Raw genomic sequence first — 16420 nt, forward strand, 5'->3', positions numbered from 1 at the left:
TCCTCTCTGACTTTGGAAGAGGAGGTCCATGCATACCACGGCAAACAGGGTGAGCTGGTCATTATTTCCAGACCCCGAAAGATACTAGCAAAAGACCACATGTGTGTCAAAGAAAGAGATGCTAATATCTATAAAGTATACCGGAGCTACGTGAAGTATGTTGGTGCAAATCCGTCCTTGAAATATTAAGCCACTTCCTCTGGAAGAAGCACAACTACTGTTTCAAACGCTTTAAATGGCTACTCATGCATGTGTGTGCCTGCATACCCAGAATACTTCACTGGCAGACCCAGCAGGAGTGTGGTCTGGGCATGCCCACGTGGTGGACAGGCAGCCAGTAAAAAGCCTTCAAAGTACAGGTAGTCCTTGTTTAGCAACCACAATTGGGACTGGGTAATTGGTCGTTAAGCGAAGCAGTTGCTAAGTGAAACTGACAATGCTTATGATCTTATTTCAGCTTTCCTTTGCTTTACAGACTTGCAAAGGTTGTAAATGCGAGGATTGGTTCTAAATTTACTTTTTCATCACCATCGTAACTGCAAATAGTTGCTAAATGAGGCAGTTGCTAAACAAGGACGACCTGTAGTGTGCCGATCCTTTTGTGGAATAGACTGCCTCTGCTTCGAGGAGGAGTGCTTCAAACTGCCTTCTACAGATGCTTTGCACAGCCCTGAAAGATAGTATATTGCTGAGTCCTACCCATAACGGGATATAGGTATACTATACTATGTCCTTTAATGGAAATACATTAAATGTGGAAAATGTGCAGGTTACTGATTTGTGTTCAGTACCCCTGCTCAGTGTCCTCATAAAACATTCATCTGAACTTTTGATTATTTGAAAGATTAAAGAGCTCTTCAGGTCTACTGGACAACCTGTATTTAGAAACACTCAATTAGTTACGGCCATTCCTTGTGGTAAGATTTTCCATTTTTCTTCCTCTCCTTTTGTTCTTTCTGGAGGCGCTCAAGTTCAGCTTCATACATCATTTCCTGAATCAGATATTTTTCTCTTCTCATACGATCCCTCAGATCTTTGGGAAGGTCTGGGATTAAATAGGAAATCAAGTGTTTTATGCAAAACACAAGGTGCTATAAAAAAAAAAGTTGTAAAAGCAAGTGAATTCACTTCAATAAAAAGCTGATCACTTTTAAAATAATGTTTATTATGATTAATAAAAATCATGAGAATAAAAATATAATTATGTCTCCACACACTGTTTATGATACTTCTCTATTTTTTTTTAATTTCACTTCATCTCTATTAAACATATAGTACTTAGAACATTTGAGGAGGAGGAGACAATCCAGATACATTTAAGCATTTAAAAAAAATATTTTTAGTACCGTATTCAGATTTAAATTTGTTTAAATTTAGGTGAATTATCTGTGCATACATTATATCATATAGTAGTACAACTGTATAGAGTGATGCAGTCAGTTTAGCTGAATTTCTTCTACTTAATCTGAAACTTTTGAGCAGTGAAAATGATCTAAATACTGCAACTATGTTGTTATAAAAATATTAATGTAAAATGTTACAGAATTAGACAAAATAGTACTGTGAGCCATCCTAAGTACTAACAACAGCTTTTGTGGATTAATAGACCCACATAGGAAGACTCATAGTGTGATTAGTGAATTGATATGAGTGGTGCTCTGAAAAAAACATCATTTCCTACATCAACCTATAGCATACATAGCTACTGAAAGAGAGCACAGATGGTGCTCCATTAGGAGACCATCTACTATATGGGGACCATCCACTGTATAGGGTCAGCCTATCCAGCATTAAAAGTATCAGCATGTTATACCTTGACACTGAACAATTAAGCTGCAATTCAATCATTTTTAAATTTCATATTTGGAAGACTGCATAACTGAAATTTACCTCAAAAACAATAATAAAAGCCAACCGTGCAGCTAAGACATGCCAGAATTGTAGCGTGTAACCATAGGGCACTGAAGAATGAGGAGGATCACGATAGTCTCTATACCTGAAAGGACAAGCAAAAAAAAGATAAATTTGATCCATTACAATGCAAGATAGCTATTGAATATATATCAACACTACTAGGATGGTAAGCCTTTCTAGAAGCCTCTGTTCACCATTGATCCCATTAATAACTGACATTAAAGGTATTGAAAGGGTTATGAAAAACTTGGAGCTAGGAGGTCATGAGTTTGCTTCCTCTTATAGTTGGTGCTCCTTAGGTGATTATTAATGCAAGAAATGTCCAGCAGTCCCATTTCTTTCCTCTTTCCCCAGGAAAAAAAGATGTACAATAGAGGCAGGAAGCTGAGCTGCCACAGTGGATTTGACACTGCACTGATTTTCCAAGCTGCAGTACCTGTTGAAACTATGTTATTCCTCTGCCTTTGCTAATTACCATATTTATCTGAAAAGGAGACCATCCATCCAAAAAGAAGAGTCACTCCCATTTTGTCAGTCTTGGACTGCCACTCTCAACTTAAACCAATTCTGGAGATTCCTTCCAACCAATAAATGAGTATCTGGCACACTTGTGTATGCATAGATGTGTGTGTCTGTATTGTAAATGCAGCATATGTATTGGTATAATGATGGCACTCTAAAAAGACTCTATATGTGAAGGAGAGACTCCATAATAATCCTACTAAATAAATTATGATTAACTTACATTGACCTATCATTAGCTGACTGGTTCATGTAAAAGTTCAGCACTGTGTACAGTATTGATTTAATGGTTGTTAAGCGAAGTTGTCACTAAGTGAAACTGACTGTGCTTATGATCTTCAGTTTTCTTTTGCTTTACAGACCTGTAAAAGTCATAAATGCAAGGATTGGTCATAAAGTTATTTTTTCATCAATAGTGACTGCAAACAGTCACTAAATGAAGCAGTCACTAACCGAGGACTACATGTATACTCTTCTCCGATATACCAACCCTGAGATCCTTAGATCTGTGCTAGTGTATGATAGTGTTCACCCAAATCTGAAATTATATGTTTAAAATGATATTATTTCATTAATACTGAATTTAGAACAAGTTAATGCATTTAAATACCTTGGAGTGATTTTCCCCTCAAAAGGTACTTGGAATGCCCATTTAAATTATGTGGTGCAATCAGCCCTTAGGCCCTCAAATGCTATCAAGTGCTTTTTTTACACAGGTGGAGGAAAGTTAGTCCCTGCAGCCTTAAAACTTAAAGAAGTAGGGATTTTTGCTTGCTTTTCTATTTTATCAATATTTTGTTTAGCTATCTTTTAATAAATTTTTGAGGATATATTTTATAATATAGTATTACAATATAGTATTAATATATTGGACCTGTTAACATTTAAGTAAATAAATATGTCATTATTGTAACAGGGACCTATAGATTATATGATAATTGTTTTAATTTACAGCTGCCATATATAATGGTACTCATTTGACTAATTTCAATTTTATTTGCTATTTTTATTAATTTCATGCTGCTGGTCATTGACCGAATTATTATTATCATCATCATCATCATCAATACTGAAGAAGAGCTGATACAACCACTGAAAAACATCCAGTGTCCCTGATTCTGAATACTTCCTGAGCTTCTAGACAACCATTGACAACAAGATGATTTATACCATTTACATTTGCATAATGTTGCTTGGCATGAAAGAGAACAATATGATAGTTGTAGAGATCAATACAGGTAATAATCTGAAGAAGAATGGTATACCACTCCTATCTGTTATTGTTATCCTACTCCACTGAGTGCATAGCTTCGTGAGGGACACATGGAATGGTGAGGGAGAAAGGGGACACCTGTCAAGTTAGTGAGATCAGTCAAATCAACCCTGGTAATCAGTGGGTTATGTCATATGTCACAGTCAGATTGCCACCACATTTATCTAGGTATATGGCTGACTTTTGCCCTAATATTTGTGCTCCTTACCTATTTCCTGTGTTTTCACCCCTCTTCTATCTACATCTCTATGTACAATTCATGTCTTAAAGGCAGCTACTAATGGTCTACTTAGCTAATAATGTCTGTAGGAGGAGGTTATCAAAACAGGCAAGATGATAGTTGTAGCATCATCACAAAGCCCCACCCTTTTGTACATACGTATGATACTGAATAATTTACAAAAGGACCTCAATCATATCGCAATTACCATCTTGCCTGTTTTGTCCCACCCTGCGGATGTCACTGGATAATGTTCTAGCTCTTTCTATAATAATAATGGTATCCATTCAGCATTGTAGGAGTCTATTTCATACACATTATCCAGTATATTTTATGCACTACCTTTTGATAAATTAGTATTTTTTACCACTCCATATTGCAGATAGAAGATGTGATGCAGACGTAAGACAACTCAGAGAACTTCCTGATTTGATTTCAGATGGCTTAAAAAGCCTTTTTGTTTCAGCAAGCATTTGTTTCTGAAAACGGCTTTTTATAGCTACTGTTGCTGTGGATCAAATTTTTTTAAAGATGATATTGCTTTGAATAAAAATAAAAGCAGTTAAGCAGTAAAAAGTTCTGATAAACATGGCAGCATTTTCACACGTTTCATTACCTGCAATATTTTAATGGTGCATCAGAAAACTCACTTCCATTTGATGATGGTTCTGAACGATGTTCAAAATCAGACACCAGAAATAGTGATAAACTTGCATTAACATAGCCAACCATACACCTAGAAAGCAAGAATGTTTTTACTCAGAACTCAGCCTTCTTATACCAGATTCTGTAATAAGCACTCATGAAAACTCAGGTCCATATTACCTGGATCATTCACTAATAATGAACATGCTAGGAAGAGCTGTTGGTACTAATTCTGTATTGATTAACAAGCTGCTGAGCATTTACATTTGGGGAAAGGTGAGTAAACCACTCTTTCAAAGTGATAGGTTATTTGTATGTTGAGATAAATACTGTAGATATGGAGATTTTCATTATCTGGAAATACTCAAAATTGTTCAGATTTTCCAAGGGGCTACCATCTTTTTGTTTCATAACTTTAGGAGGAAAATGTTGATTCTCAATTTAAATATTTGCTTTGCAATCACATGTTATATACAATTATTTTAAAAGAAATCCCAGTCATTGGAGAACTACACATGGGATACTAGTTAGCAACACAGTCAGTGAATATACTTCATTTCAGTCACTGACCAGTTTTTAGTTATTTTAGTTTTAATACCAAGTCAGCTCCAGGGCTATAAGGAAAATACCTTTTTTCACAGTTGAAATGAAGAACCAATTTAACAAAATAAAATTTACAGAATATCACCGAACTCAATGGAATCTTAAAATTAATTGCCATTCCACCCCTAGTAACACCCTCTTTTGCACTGAAATGAGATGATAGAAACAACTGAAGCTCTGAAGAACCCATCATTGGAAGAAGGGCAGCTTTGAAAAAGCCCCTAGATGGAGCAATCTTCTGCCAGGGATTGGTTGATAGCTACATCTGGAATAGACTTCAAGCACTTTCTACTGGCAGCGCTGATGGATTAAATAATTAAATAGATATGTTGACTTTCTTATGTGTTATTTTATCTGCTATGCTTCTACCAGTTCTGACTACACCTCGGAGGCAAATAGGTTAACCCACCTTGGTCCTGGGGTATGAGCTATCCACTCTTAGGAAAAAGCTGCCCGCTTCTATCTTAAAGACAGGCTGACACTATCAGCTTAAGGAGAAAAACTTCACTTAATGCAGTTTCAGAATGTTTTTTCCTCAGAAAAAGAATGCCTTGCAGCTATATATTACTAGAAAGGATAAGCAATAATTCAGCTCCCAACACTCAGCTTTATAGGAAAGAATATTATAGAAATTATAGCAAGAGAATATTGGCTTTCCCTCCTGCCTGTAATCAAGTGTCAAATCCTTGGCTATTTAATGAGTAGGCAGAAATGCGTATCACAAATTGTAACTTTAACTGCGTCTTTTTTCCTACTGTGACAAAACTGCAGTAACATCCAAAATACATCCTCTCATAAGAAAATTCAACAGTTTCCAAAATAGCTTCCTGTATAGCAGGAATGCAAAATATAATATATCTAAATGGTTAACAAAAGAAATGCTGCCTAGCTTATTCTGATTCAGACATACAGATTATGTCATCTATGCTCTTTCACAAACCTATACATAGTATTTATTTCATAGAAAAGAAATATCAAAATAGAAATGATAGATCTAGTTACTGTTACCACAAAGGAACATATACAGTAAATATACTATTTTACCTATTCCTTTAGGTAGGTTCATATTCCTACCTACAGAAAACTGGATGAAGTCTTAGACATGTTGCTATGAGGTTCTAAAACTGAAACTGCAATAGACACGTGGATTAATTTGTAGCATCTTTCTAAGAAGCAAATTTACTTTTGTCCAGCCTCTCCTCGACCTGCACACGGTCCATATTTGTAAGCATAAACAAGTCGCGGGATGAAATCTGAAGTCACAGCAATAACAAATGCATTTGTGATGACTGAAAGAATTCCAATGCCTTCAAGAATTCCATACCAGATTCCTAACAAAAAGAAAAGAAAAACCATATCAGTTTCAGGTTCTACCACAAAATAATTAGCTAAATGTGGTATTTATGCACTACTTCAGTCAACATAATTTATCCAGTTTTAAATAGGTCCATTCAGAACTACACCCAAAAAATGGCACTTGCTCCCAGATAAGTGCATATAGCAGATTTCCCCATTAGATGTCTTTCCAAATGAATTAAAAGGTCAGAAAGCATCTGGTAGCACTTTTTCCCACTGATAAATTTTATTAAGTTTTTGAAATGTGTTAGTTAGAAAAGGTGCTCTTAGACTCCTCTTGATTTTTTGCTACCATAAACTAACTGTTCTCCTACGATGTCTAAAAATGTATTAAACTAAAAGCTCTGCCACCCTGAGCTAGCACATCTGTTGCCCAAAAAATCTGGAAAGCACCAGGACAAGGAAGTCTAATGTATAGGATGCAGCTTCGGTGTATCATGATGTTCTATCATTGGACTATAATGATCTATAATGATGGTAGCACAACATCTTGTTATTTAAGGAGAAGCTCAAAACAAAATGTGTTTTGTTTTGAACTGGAAATGCAGACACTGTGTCTTGGAAGTTCTGCCAAACATTCTGGAAGAGCTACGGCTCAGCAGAACTGAAACTCAATATTTTGATTGTTCTGAGTTTCAGCCAAGATAAAATATGGACAAGTAGGGCAAGGCTGTCACCCTTCCCTTCTCTCTTTCTCCTCCCCATGGGCTGTGCATTGGTCCACCTGCTGATCTTCACAGTACCTTCTTTTCCTTTCCTTTCTTTACACAAGGTTTGAAGCCACAGACATTGACAGCAGCTAAGGGGAAGTAGGGACACCAATCTCCTTATCTTTCCAACAACTTTCTTTCCTCACCTCCACTTTGACACCACTGTGTCAGCACTGATGTTCTTGTCCCCCCGCCAGTTTCTGCCTGGTACACATTTTGTAATACAGACTTGGGCTGAATGCTTGTTTTAGTTTGGATACAAACAATTGGAAACCACCCTTATTTATTTTGTACCTCAAACATTTTGCACATCACTGCAATTCAGTGCTATGAGTATGGGAGACTGGGAAAAGCAAGGTCCAAGATAGCAAGCTTATTAAAAATGGTGTCTTCAAAGTATGAAATACCTTGTGGTATTAGCTACCTGATACTTAATTAGCTACCTGATACTTAATTTATTTCTGATTTTTTTTTCCTGATAGGAAAATGAGCAAATAAATTTGTCTCAGAGATAAGCCATTCCTTGAAGACTATTCCTGGAAATTGCAGCTGGGAGAATATATGTATGTTTGAATAGACTATGTTGTTAAAGAAAGGCTTTGTATCAGTAATGAGTTGACTCATTTGGATTATGGCCCTACTGTCCAAGTAGACATTAGGAGTTGACTGAACTTCAGGGAATCTTTGTCCAGCTTAAGTAGCAGCATCTAACAGATCTGGGCTGATCTTGAAACAAAGCTAAGCAAGATTGGACCCTGTTACTTCTTGGATGAGACAGCACCTGGTAGGTTAACCTGAAAAGTTGAAAAAACATCCCAGAAGACAATGCTTAACTACTTCCATGTTGTTGACAAGAAACCACAGGGACATGTCCATGTAATCACCAGGAGTTGAGGGAATCTTTATTTCACCCTTGACTTGCCTATAATCTGGTGTTTGAGCTGAAAGAAGTTTTCCTCCTCCTGGTAGTTAGAACTGTGCTCTCCCTCCCCCCTCCACACACACACATCCCACACACAGTTCATGGATAGGCTGTAGCCTGTGAGCATCTGTGCCTTGGCTTTCTTTATGCCACAGTGTTGTTTGTTGTGATGAAGCCATTCAAGTGTTAGCTGTCTGAAAATATTACCCAAGCATCCTATATCAAACTTTTCTCAGTGACTAGATGATCTTGGACTACAAATTTCAACTTCAATTTGCTACTACACGAACACTTTACACCCATAAAAATTCTGCTTACCAATATCTTTTGCTCTGGAAGCTAGTGGCCGTCTCCACTGGGTGACAAATTTGTATGCATCAAGGCGTATTTCAATGATATTGTTCAGTAAAGCCAGAAATGGAGCAAGTGGAAAAGCTGCCACAAATATAGTTGTGAATCCAAACTGAAGGACTGTGAAGGACAATGAGAGAGGGAATGTCATATTTAGTCAATATTTTTTTTTATAAATGTTTGTGTATGTATATATCAGAGAACCGGTTTGGTCTAGTGGTTAAGGCAATGGGCTAGAAACCAGGAGATCGCCTTAGGCACAAAGCCAGCTGGCCTGACCTTGGGCCAGTCACTTTCTCTCAGCCCTAGGAAGTAGGCAATGGCAAACCACTTCTGAAAAACCTGCCAAGAAAACGGCAGGGACTAGTCCAGGCAGTCACCGAGGATTGGACATGATTGAACGGCAATATATATGAATGTGTGTGTGTTTGTGTATCAATATCAGTACCTTTGCTTATTGCATTGTACCATTTTAATATATTGCTCTTGCCACAATTCACATTTTTAATATACTGTACATGACCAAAGGCCAGTAAAAGTGTACATTAATTAAAAACTAAAGGCAGAATAAGGGACAAATACAAGGCATATGATTTCTATACAAAAGTAAACATGTTTGCTTTGCAACCCACAACATTAAGTGATAACAGTGGCAGATTCATAGGAGTAGATTTTCTTTCTTTACAGACTGGAATCATCTAGCTGATATACCCAAAGATAAACAGTACACCTGCGGATTTGTAGACCACATTACTGTTTAAAATGGCAAGGTACAAATCAAAATATACAACAATGCCATATCATTTCTAAAATAATTAAAAGAAGTCTAAGCTTCTAGGTCAAACCACTTCCTCCTTTCAGAACCTATTCTTTGTTGATGCTATAGTTTGAATTGTTAAAGAAGGGATAGTATGTAGTCTTAGGGTCAACATGCCCTGGTTAACTTAATTTCATATAGTCTTAGATCTGTGACCCCTGAAAATTTATATCACAGTGCCACAAGATATGTTTTTGTTGCAACATGGCTATCTCCCTGGAAATAACTTTACACTTACAAGAATGGATGCAACACTGTCCTGGAAGATTTTATTTTAAAAACACATTCCTATTATACGGGATCTTGGGTAAGATATAAATATCACCATATTCAGGCAACATAAAGAGAGTTGTTCATACTCATTTCGAGGTATTCATCAAAGAGTCCATAGGCATTCAAAGGCAGCAGGTTGAAGTCCTTCTCCCATTGTGGTAAAGTTGCTTTTTGCTGTGACCCATGCTCTTGCAGCAGTCTTCGTCTGGTCCACCAGTTCTGAATTATCCTGTGTTGTGTGAATATAATTTTTACATTCTTTCCAAATCATTTGAATTTCAACATTTTCATTTTTGCTATTCAATACTTGTTTTTACAGAGGTACTTGTTTTCACACAATCCCAACAAAAACAGCCACAGAACAGAAACAGTATTAAAATAACCATCTTAAAAGTATAAAATAAAAATTGAAATAACCAATGTACTAATCAGATTGCCAAAAAATGCCCAAGGTAATCATAATCATAATGAATAGAAACGAAAGTAAAATAAAAATGATGACAGCAACAAACTATCCACAATATTATTTTTACTAATCCATAGATTAGTTTGTTTAGCTGTTTTGTGTATCTGTACCATATTTGCATAAATAAATTAGACTATAAGAAACAAACAAAAAAAGATCTGCAGCCATTCATGTGCTACGAGAAACAAAAGAGATAGATAAGACTAGTTATTAAATATAGTTACATTTATTCATGTGGAATACCTAAATGAATACTACAAATGTAAAATTCATAAATAATTTATGGAGTAGACAAGTGATAATACTTTCAGTTGGTATTGTTGATCTTGTGTATTAAAGACATAAACAAATATTGCTGGGTTGTCTTTTAGCCTTCAGATAAAATATAAAGCAGAATGAAATATACTCTTATTTGGAGCTCATAGATGAATTGGTGTGACCTCACTTGCATAAGGTAGCTAACAGTCTAAATTAATTGGAAGAGGAAGTTAGTTTAGATATACTGAATTTCTTAAATGAAGGAGTATTGTCTGGGACTGGATGTTCAGTAAACTAGAAAGTAGTGAAGCTGGTAACTGTATATTACCCACTAATAAGTCAATTAAAAGGTAATGCAATGAAAATAAATATGTGAATATTATACTGTAGCCATGAATTGTTTTCTTTCAATATGCAAAGTATATTATTGTACTTGTTTGAAAATAAGTTCCATTTAAATTAGTAGGATATCCTTCTATCTAAATACAGGATGGGTAGTATTGATCTTGAATGATTGTTTCAATGGGGTTAAAATGAAGCAGTAGTATAAGCAGCAATCAAATCTTTCTTAAATTAACAATATTATTTTAGTGAAAAACTGTGTTTCAATGCAATTTATGCCATTTTTTAATGAGTAAGCAATCCTGAATTATTTTAATCCTTTAACTGTTTCTACCCATTACCTGAGAGTAAATCACACTGAATTTAAAGAGGCATAGTTCTTATTCAGCATGTATAGGATTGCATTGTTAATTTATTAAAATGTATTAGGAAAAAGTGAATGAAAATAGGGAGCAATTGGGCAAAATGAATCAAATCACAGTCTTCGAAATAAGTCAGTTGAACCAAATCAGAGTCATCAAAATCTTGCCAGATTTTGGGTGCTATATATGATAAACAATGGTATACATTCACCGGTTTAATCTAGCCAATAAATATCTTACAACCCTGTTACAGACTAATATTTTATTTGTTACATGGCACTCAACCACTAGATTATAAATGAACAGGTTATATTGCCCAAGAGGTATCCGCCAGCAAAGCTTCAGTATTCTATCCATTTTACAAACAAGCAACCATTAATATGTCTACTTGAAAAAAACATACGTACGGGTACCCTAATTCCATGAAGTTGTTCCAAGTCTGCTTTAGCACCATTATAATACCCATCTGCATACAGAGATCAATAAGGCATCCACTAGGGTGGCACTGCAGAAGAAGCAGGCAGCAAGGGAACGAAGGGAAGTTAAAAGCCATGCTGATAGGGAATAACTGGGAGGGAACCCCAGCATTCATGTTGAGGAAGGCACAATTTTTATTTATTCATTCATTTATCAAATTTGTACATCCACCCATCTCATCGAAAAGTGACTCTGGGCAGTGTACAACATTTAATTAAAAAACCAATAAATATATTAAAAACATTCATTATTAAAAAGTATAAAAAACACAAAAACAGGAGAGGATAATGTAGTAAAGGAGCCATCAAAGATCTCCCTTGTTCTGGTACAATTGTCATAGTTTTATTGAAATTATAAGGCAGCCTTCTCCATATTGAACTACAACTTTACTATGCAGAGTGACAATGCAGATTAATTATGAAATATGTATTCCAATGTGTACATATATATAGCCCAACACATCTACAGAAACTTAACTCCAAGGCCAGTAAAAGCATTACAGCTGTTGTGATTTTCTCATGCTAGTTAATAACAAAACTTGTTATGAGGAACAATATAATAAAAACAAACAAACAAACAATAGCAAACAATAATGGTGCAGATATTCCTCTAGCTGCATAATGCCTATAAGTCAAATTGGGCTATTTTCAGAACAAGGGTATAACTGAATCTAAAATTGGTGCACACTCTTACTACAATTCTATACCCATTTATATAGGAATAGGTCTTAACTCACTAGCAATTACTTCCAAAGAATTTCACTCTTAATTACTTCATAAATTATTTTTCAGGACATAAGATATATTTTAGATACTATAAATTATGAGATTCTTCCAGATATTTCCACAGCTTATTTCAACCCTAAGATTGTACATGTTGCAACTCTGTACAGTATGTTTCAATATCAATATAAAACACTTACTTCTTCTAGTCTCCATTTGTTTATCAGCCGGAGGTAGGCACCAGGGTGACCTGTAAACCTTCAATACAGGAAAGGTCATCATTTCTTTTGCAGGTACATTTTTGATCAAAACAATAGGAGCGTAAGAGGAAAAGGTCAAAGACGAGAGATGCAATTGTATTTTTCCATGGAAAGGGACATTAAATTTGCATTAATGTTAGTATTTGAATGTATAATATATCAATTATTCTTTTAAAAATATTTTTGTGGTTTATGTAAGAATCTAGATGTAACATAAAAACTATTTTTCCTGTCTACGTAAAAGCAAAATGAGGGCTACTAATATTAATTTTGTTCTTGATTTTGCTTGATAGATAACCATTCAGCCTAGCCATATCAAAATCTTCATGATAAAGCACAAACCAATCCTTCGAACAAATGATAAATTTGATAGTTCTCAGGTGTTTGTAAACATCCCCAAAACATTTTATTAAAAAAAAAAGTAGAGCCTTATTTGATGCTTTGTAGTAGTAAAAGAAAATAGGGGATAGAAAGTGTAAAAGTGAAATTCTGCATCACCTTTTCATCCACATTGTGTGATAAGTATTCTGAGGGACTGTCAATGCACTGCACATACCTTATTTGTGGGGTGCATGCAACAGTAAGTTGGCTTGCAATGTAACATCTAAGCTAGCCAGCGGGTGCCATGGGCAGGCACTATGGAGTGCTGGCAGGTGCTGTGCGTGGGCACTACGGAGTGTGAGTTGACAGGGAAGCAGGCAGGTGTGGTACAAACTGCCTGTGCAAGTGCTGTGGGCAGGCGCTACACAGTGTGGGTGGGTAGGCGAAAAAGCAGAAGCAGGAGCAACTTGTGGGAGCGACTTGAGACCTCTTGCCGACTTCCCCACTGCTTTGCTTGCAGGAAGCCAGCAGGAAAGGTCACAAATGGCAATCATGTTGCTGTGGGACATTGCAACTGTCATAATTGCAAACCAGTTGCCAAGCACCTGAACTGTGATCTTGTGACTGTGGGGATGCTGCAACAGCTGCAACTTCAAGGACCGGTTGTGAGCCCCTCTCATTCAGCGCCATTATAACTTTGAACAGTTGCTGAACAAATGGTCATTAACCGAGGACTACCTATTTGCCAAAACTGACTGGTATTATGTTATGTAGAAAGCATTAGTTACAAAGTGCCACTGAAGTGTTTGGAGTCATGCTAATGGAAAGCATGAAAAAGGATGCTTGGTGGAATAGTGAAGTAAAAAAGGCTGTAGATGTGCAAAAAAGTATATAGAGGAGAATGATTGCTGAAAAAATTGAGAACAATATTGTAAAAGAAGAAAATATAATTACAAAGATAAATGTAATATATAACTGTAGTCAAACGAGATAAAAAATGACTATAATTAAAAGAGAAAGAGAAAATGCAATGTGATTTTCATAGAAATAAAAATTGTTTTGACAGTTGTGAAAACAGCTAAACGGGACTGCTAACAGAGTGAGTGGAATTAAGGATTTAAGTGAACAAATGTTTTGGGATGAAACTGTAGTGAGAAAATGCTGGAAGGCATATTTTAGAAATTTGTAGGGGAATGACAATAATACTTCAGAGTGGAATTGAAATGAATGCTAAAAATGTTAGTGTCCAAGAAAAAATGAAGAAAAGGAATGCTAAATACTGTGCAGACAAAAACTGATAATGCTGCATGTGCAGACCATGGAAAAATTTAAAATATGGAGGTGATTTGCTTACATTGCTATATGACTAACAAGGAGAATGACCCTGCAAATTAATGTTTTGAAGACCAAAGTAGTTGTGTTTGATAAGGAAATGGAGGGAATGATTGCAAGTTTATTTTATTTATTTATTTATTTATCTAATTTATCCTCACCCATCTCCTTCCATCGAAGTTATATATAAATGGTGAATAAGTACAGCAAGAAGTTGAATTTGTGACCAATAGTCAAATATTTACTAAGGATGGAGAAATGAATGGAGAGATCTTAAGTTTTGCAAATGCTGGCAGTGGGTAGTATATATGCAAGGAATGTACATTTATTAAAAGAAGCAAAAATGGCTGCTTATAATAGTATACTTCAATCCACTTGATTATAAGAAAGTATGAGCTGGTGAGTTGAGTGAATGAAGAGAAATTTAAAAGGAAGATGAATGCAGTGGGAATGATTTAATCAAGAAATATGTGGTAAATTTAGAAGAGAGAGTGTCAAGAATGAATAGGTGTGTAATGAATGTGGATTGAATACAAAGGTGGGTGATATGATGGAATACAAAAGTGGTATATGATGGAGAGAATGAATTATTAAGTTACAAAACAAAAAATGAAGGAAGATTAAATGGGTTGATGGTAAGAGGAAGATAGACAAAGTTGTACTGGATGGAAAGCTATGAAATTTAAATAACAAAAGGCAATGTATGAATCAATGTATGGACACAGCGAAAGCAAGATAGAAAGTTATGGAGAGATACAGTGAACAGTGTGGGTGTAAATTAAATTTAGTTAGATATGTTTTTCTTTTCTCTTATGTTCTACCTTTATTACTCTTTCTTAACTGTTTTTCTGCATTTGCTGTAGCATTGCTTACCCACAAGGGAATAGCATGGTGGTATATATGTTTCTGTGTATGTAGTGTTACATATATGATACAGAACATATTGGACAATGTGACACCCTAATGTTCCCTTAGTCATCACAGTTAATTTACATTTGGGAAGATTTGAGGGACATACTGTATTCTACTATTTAAGGCATACTTAGCATCTAATTCAAAGCAAACGTATTTTCTCAATAATTTTCAACAATTTTTCAAACAGGCAGAGAGCATATTAATTAATCTTACCTTCCAAGGAAAAATGCTATATAAAAGGTAGAACTGTTCAGATTGACAAACTGAAAAAGAAACATTTTCAAAGCGAAGCTGTTTTCCCACTCGGATTCAGTACGAGGCTGCTCTGTAATGAAAAAAGGGAAATTGTAATCAAGAAGTTTATTGAAATTTGGATGCTGGATTTGGGGAAACTGCATGCACCCTGCAAGGCCAGAAATATCTCTGTAAACATGGTTACAGATCTTGCTTACAGTGCAGCCTGTATCCAGGGAAAGCACTAGTCTCTGAGGGATGGGAAATGCAGGTAGTGTAGGCAGACAGTGTCCACCAGCAGGAACTTGCAGGTTCTGCCTCCTCCCTATAGAGAAAGCTTTATGCTTTCACGCTTTCTAGTTGGAGATGCTTGTAATTGAAAAGAGAGAGAACATCTGGACCCAGAACCATTCAGGGCTTTTAAAAAGGGCCAAACATACATGAAATAATTACTCCATGGACAAGAAATGGGGTGTGAGTGGTGGAAGCACTGACTGAATACAGTTTGCTGTGTTCCTCTATTGCTCAGCTGGATTGGCTCATGTAGTATTCTCAGCAGCTCAACTGTAGTTATGACCCAAACAGGGAAATTTTAAATTTTCTGATATTTTGTGGAGTGAAAATATGATGAATTGGGAGGAACCGAAGTCTAATATGACTTTCACATACTTGGCCAGAGGATCTAATTTTAGAAATGGAAGCTAGTACAAACATTATCTGCAACTAGATAGCTGTAAGGAAAACTACTAAGATTATAAACATTCTACTCAGATGACTTGTAGCAGATTTGCAACAAATAAACACTGTTTTGCAGAAAGAAGGACTGGCTCCTACACAGTATCTCTTGCATTTGGTCCTCTTGTACCTTCTACCATAACTCTGACAGAAGACAGATTAAAACGGCAGACGACAGGTTTCAAAGTGAGTTCAGTTTTGAGGGACTTCCCTTCCCATTGCATATTAGCAGTGCCTGAAAATACAACACTAATATGTCCCAAAGACGCTAGCTGAAAAATTCAAGCGCCTAGTTAGGCAATGCACGCCACATATATCTTGGCTGTAATCAAACTCTAAGAAATAAAGCAGCTTGTGTATTCTTTAATGTACTGAGGGGAAAATCTCAAT

The 16420-nt window shown here is 35.9% G+C and overlaps 1 protein-coding gene across 1 annotated transcript in view; it reads right to left on the minus strand.

Annotated features, from left to right (window-relative positions):
• Positions 1–896: 896 nt before the first annotated feature.
• ANO4 (anoctamin 4) overlaps positions 897–16420 on the minus strand; it is a 97091-nt gene continuing 81567 nt past the window's right edge. Inside the window, exons 22-30 of the mRNA XM_063308111.1 lie at positions 15275–15386; positions 12434–12491; positions 11442–11539; positions 9693–9835; positions 8484–8636; positions 6361–6508; positions 4546–4665; positions 1891–1996; positions 897–1091 (exon numbers count right to left, since the gene is read on the minus strand). Coding sequence (XP_063164181.1) covers positions 900–1091; positions 1891–1996; positions 4546–4665; positions 6361–6508; positions 8484–8636; positions 9693–9835; positions 11442–11539; positions 12434–12491; positions 15275–15386 — 1130 coding nt within the window. The 3' untranslated portion in view covers positions 897–899. The remainder of the gene's footprint in view (positions 1092–1890; positions 1997–4545; positions 4666–6360; positions 6509–8483; positions 8637–9692; positions 9836–11441; positions 11540–12433; positions 12492–15274; positions 15387–16420) is intronic.

This window comes from Candoia aspera, chromosome 7 (genome assembly GCF_035149785.1).
Source record: "Candoia aspera isolate rCanAsp1 chromosome 7, rCanAsp1.hap2, whole genome shotgun sequence".
NCBI lineage: Eukaryota > Metazoa > Chordata > Lepidosauria > Squamata > Boidae > Candoia > Candoia aspera.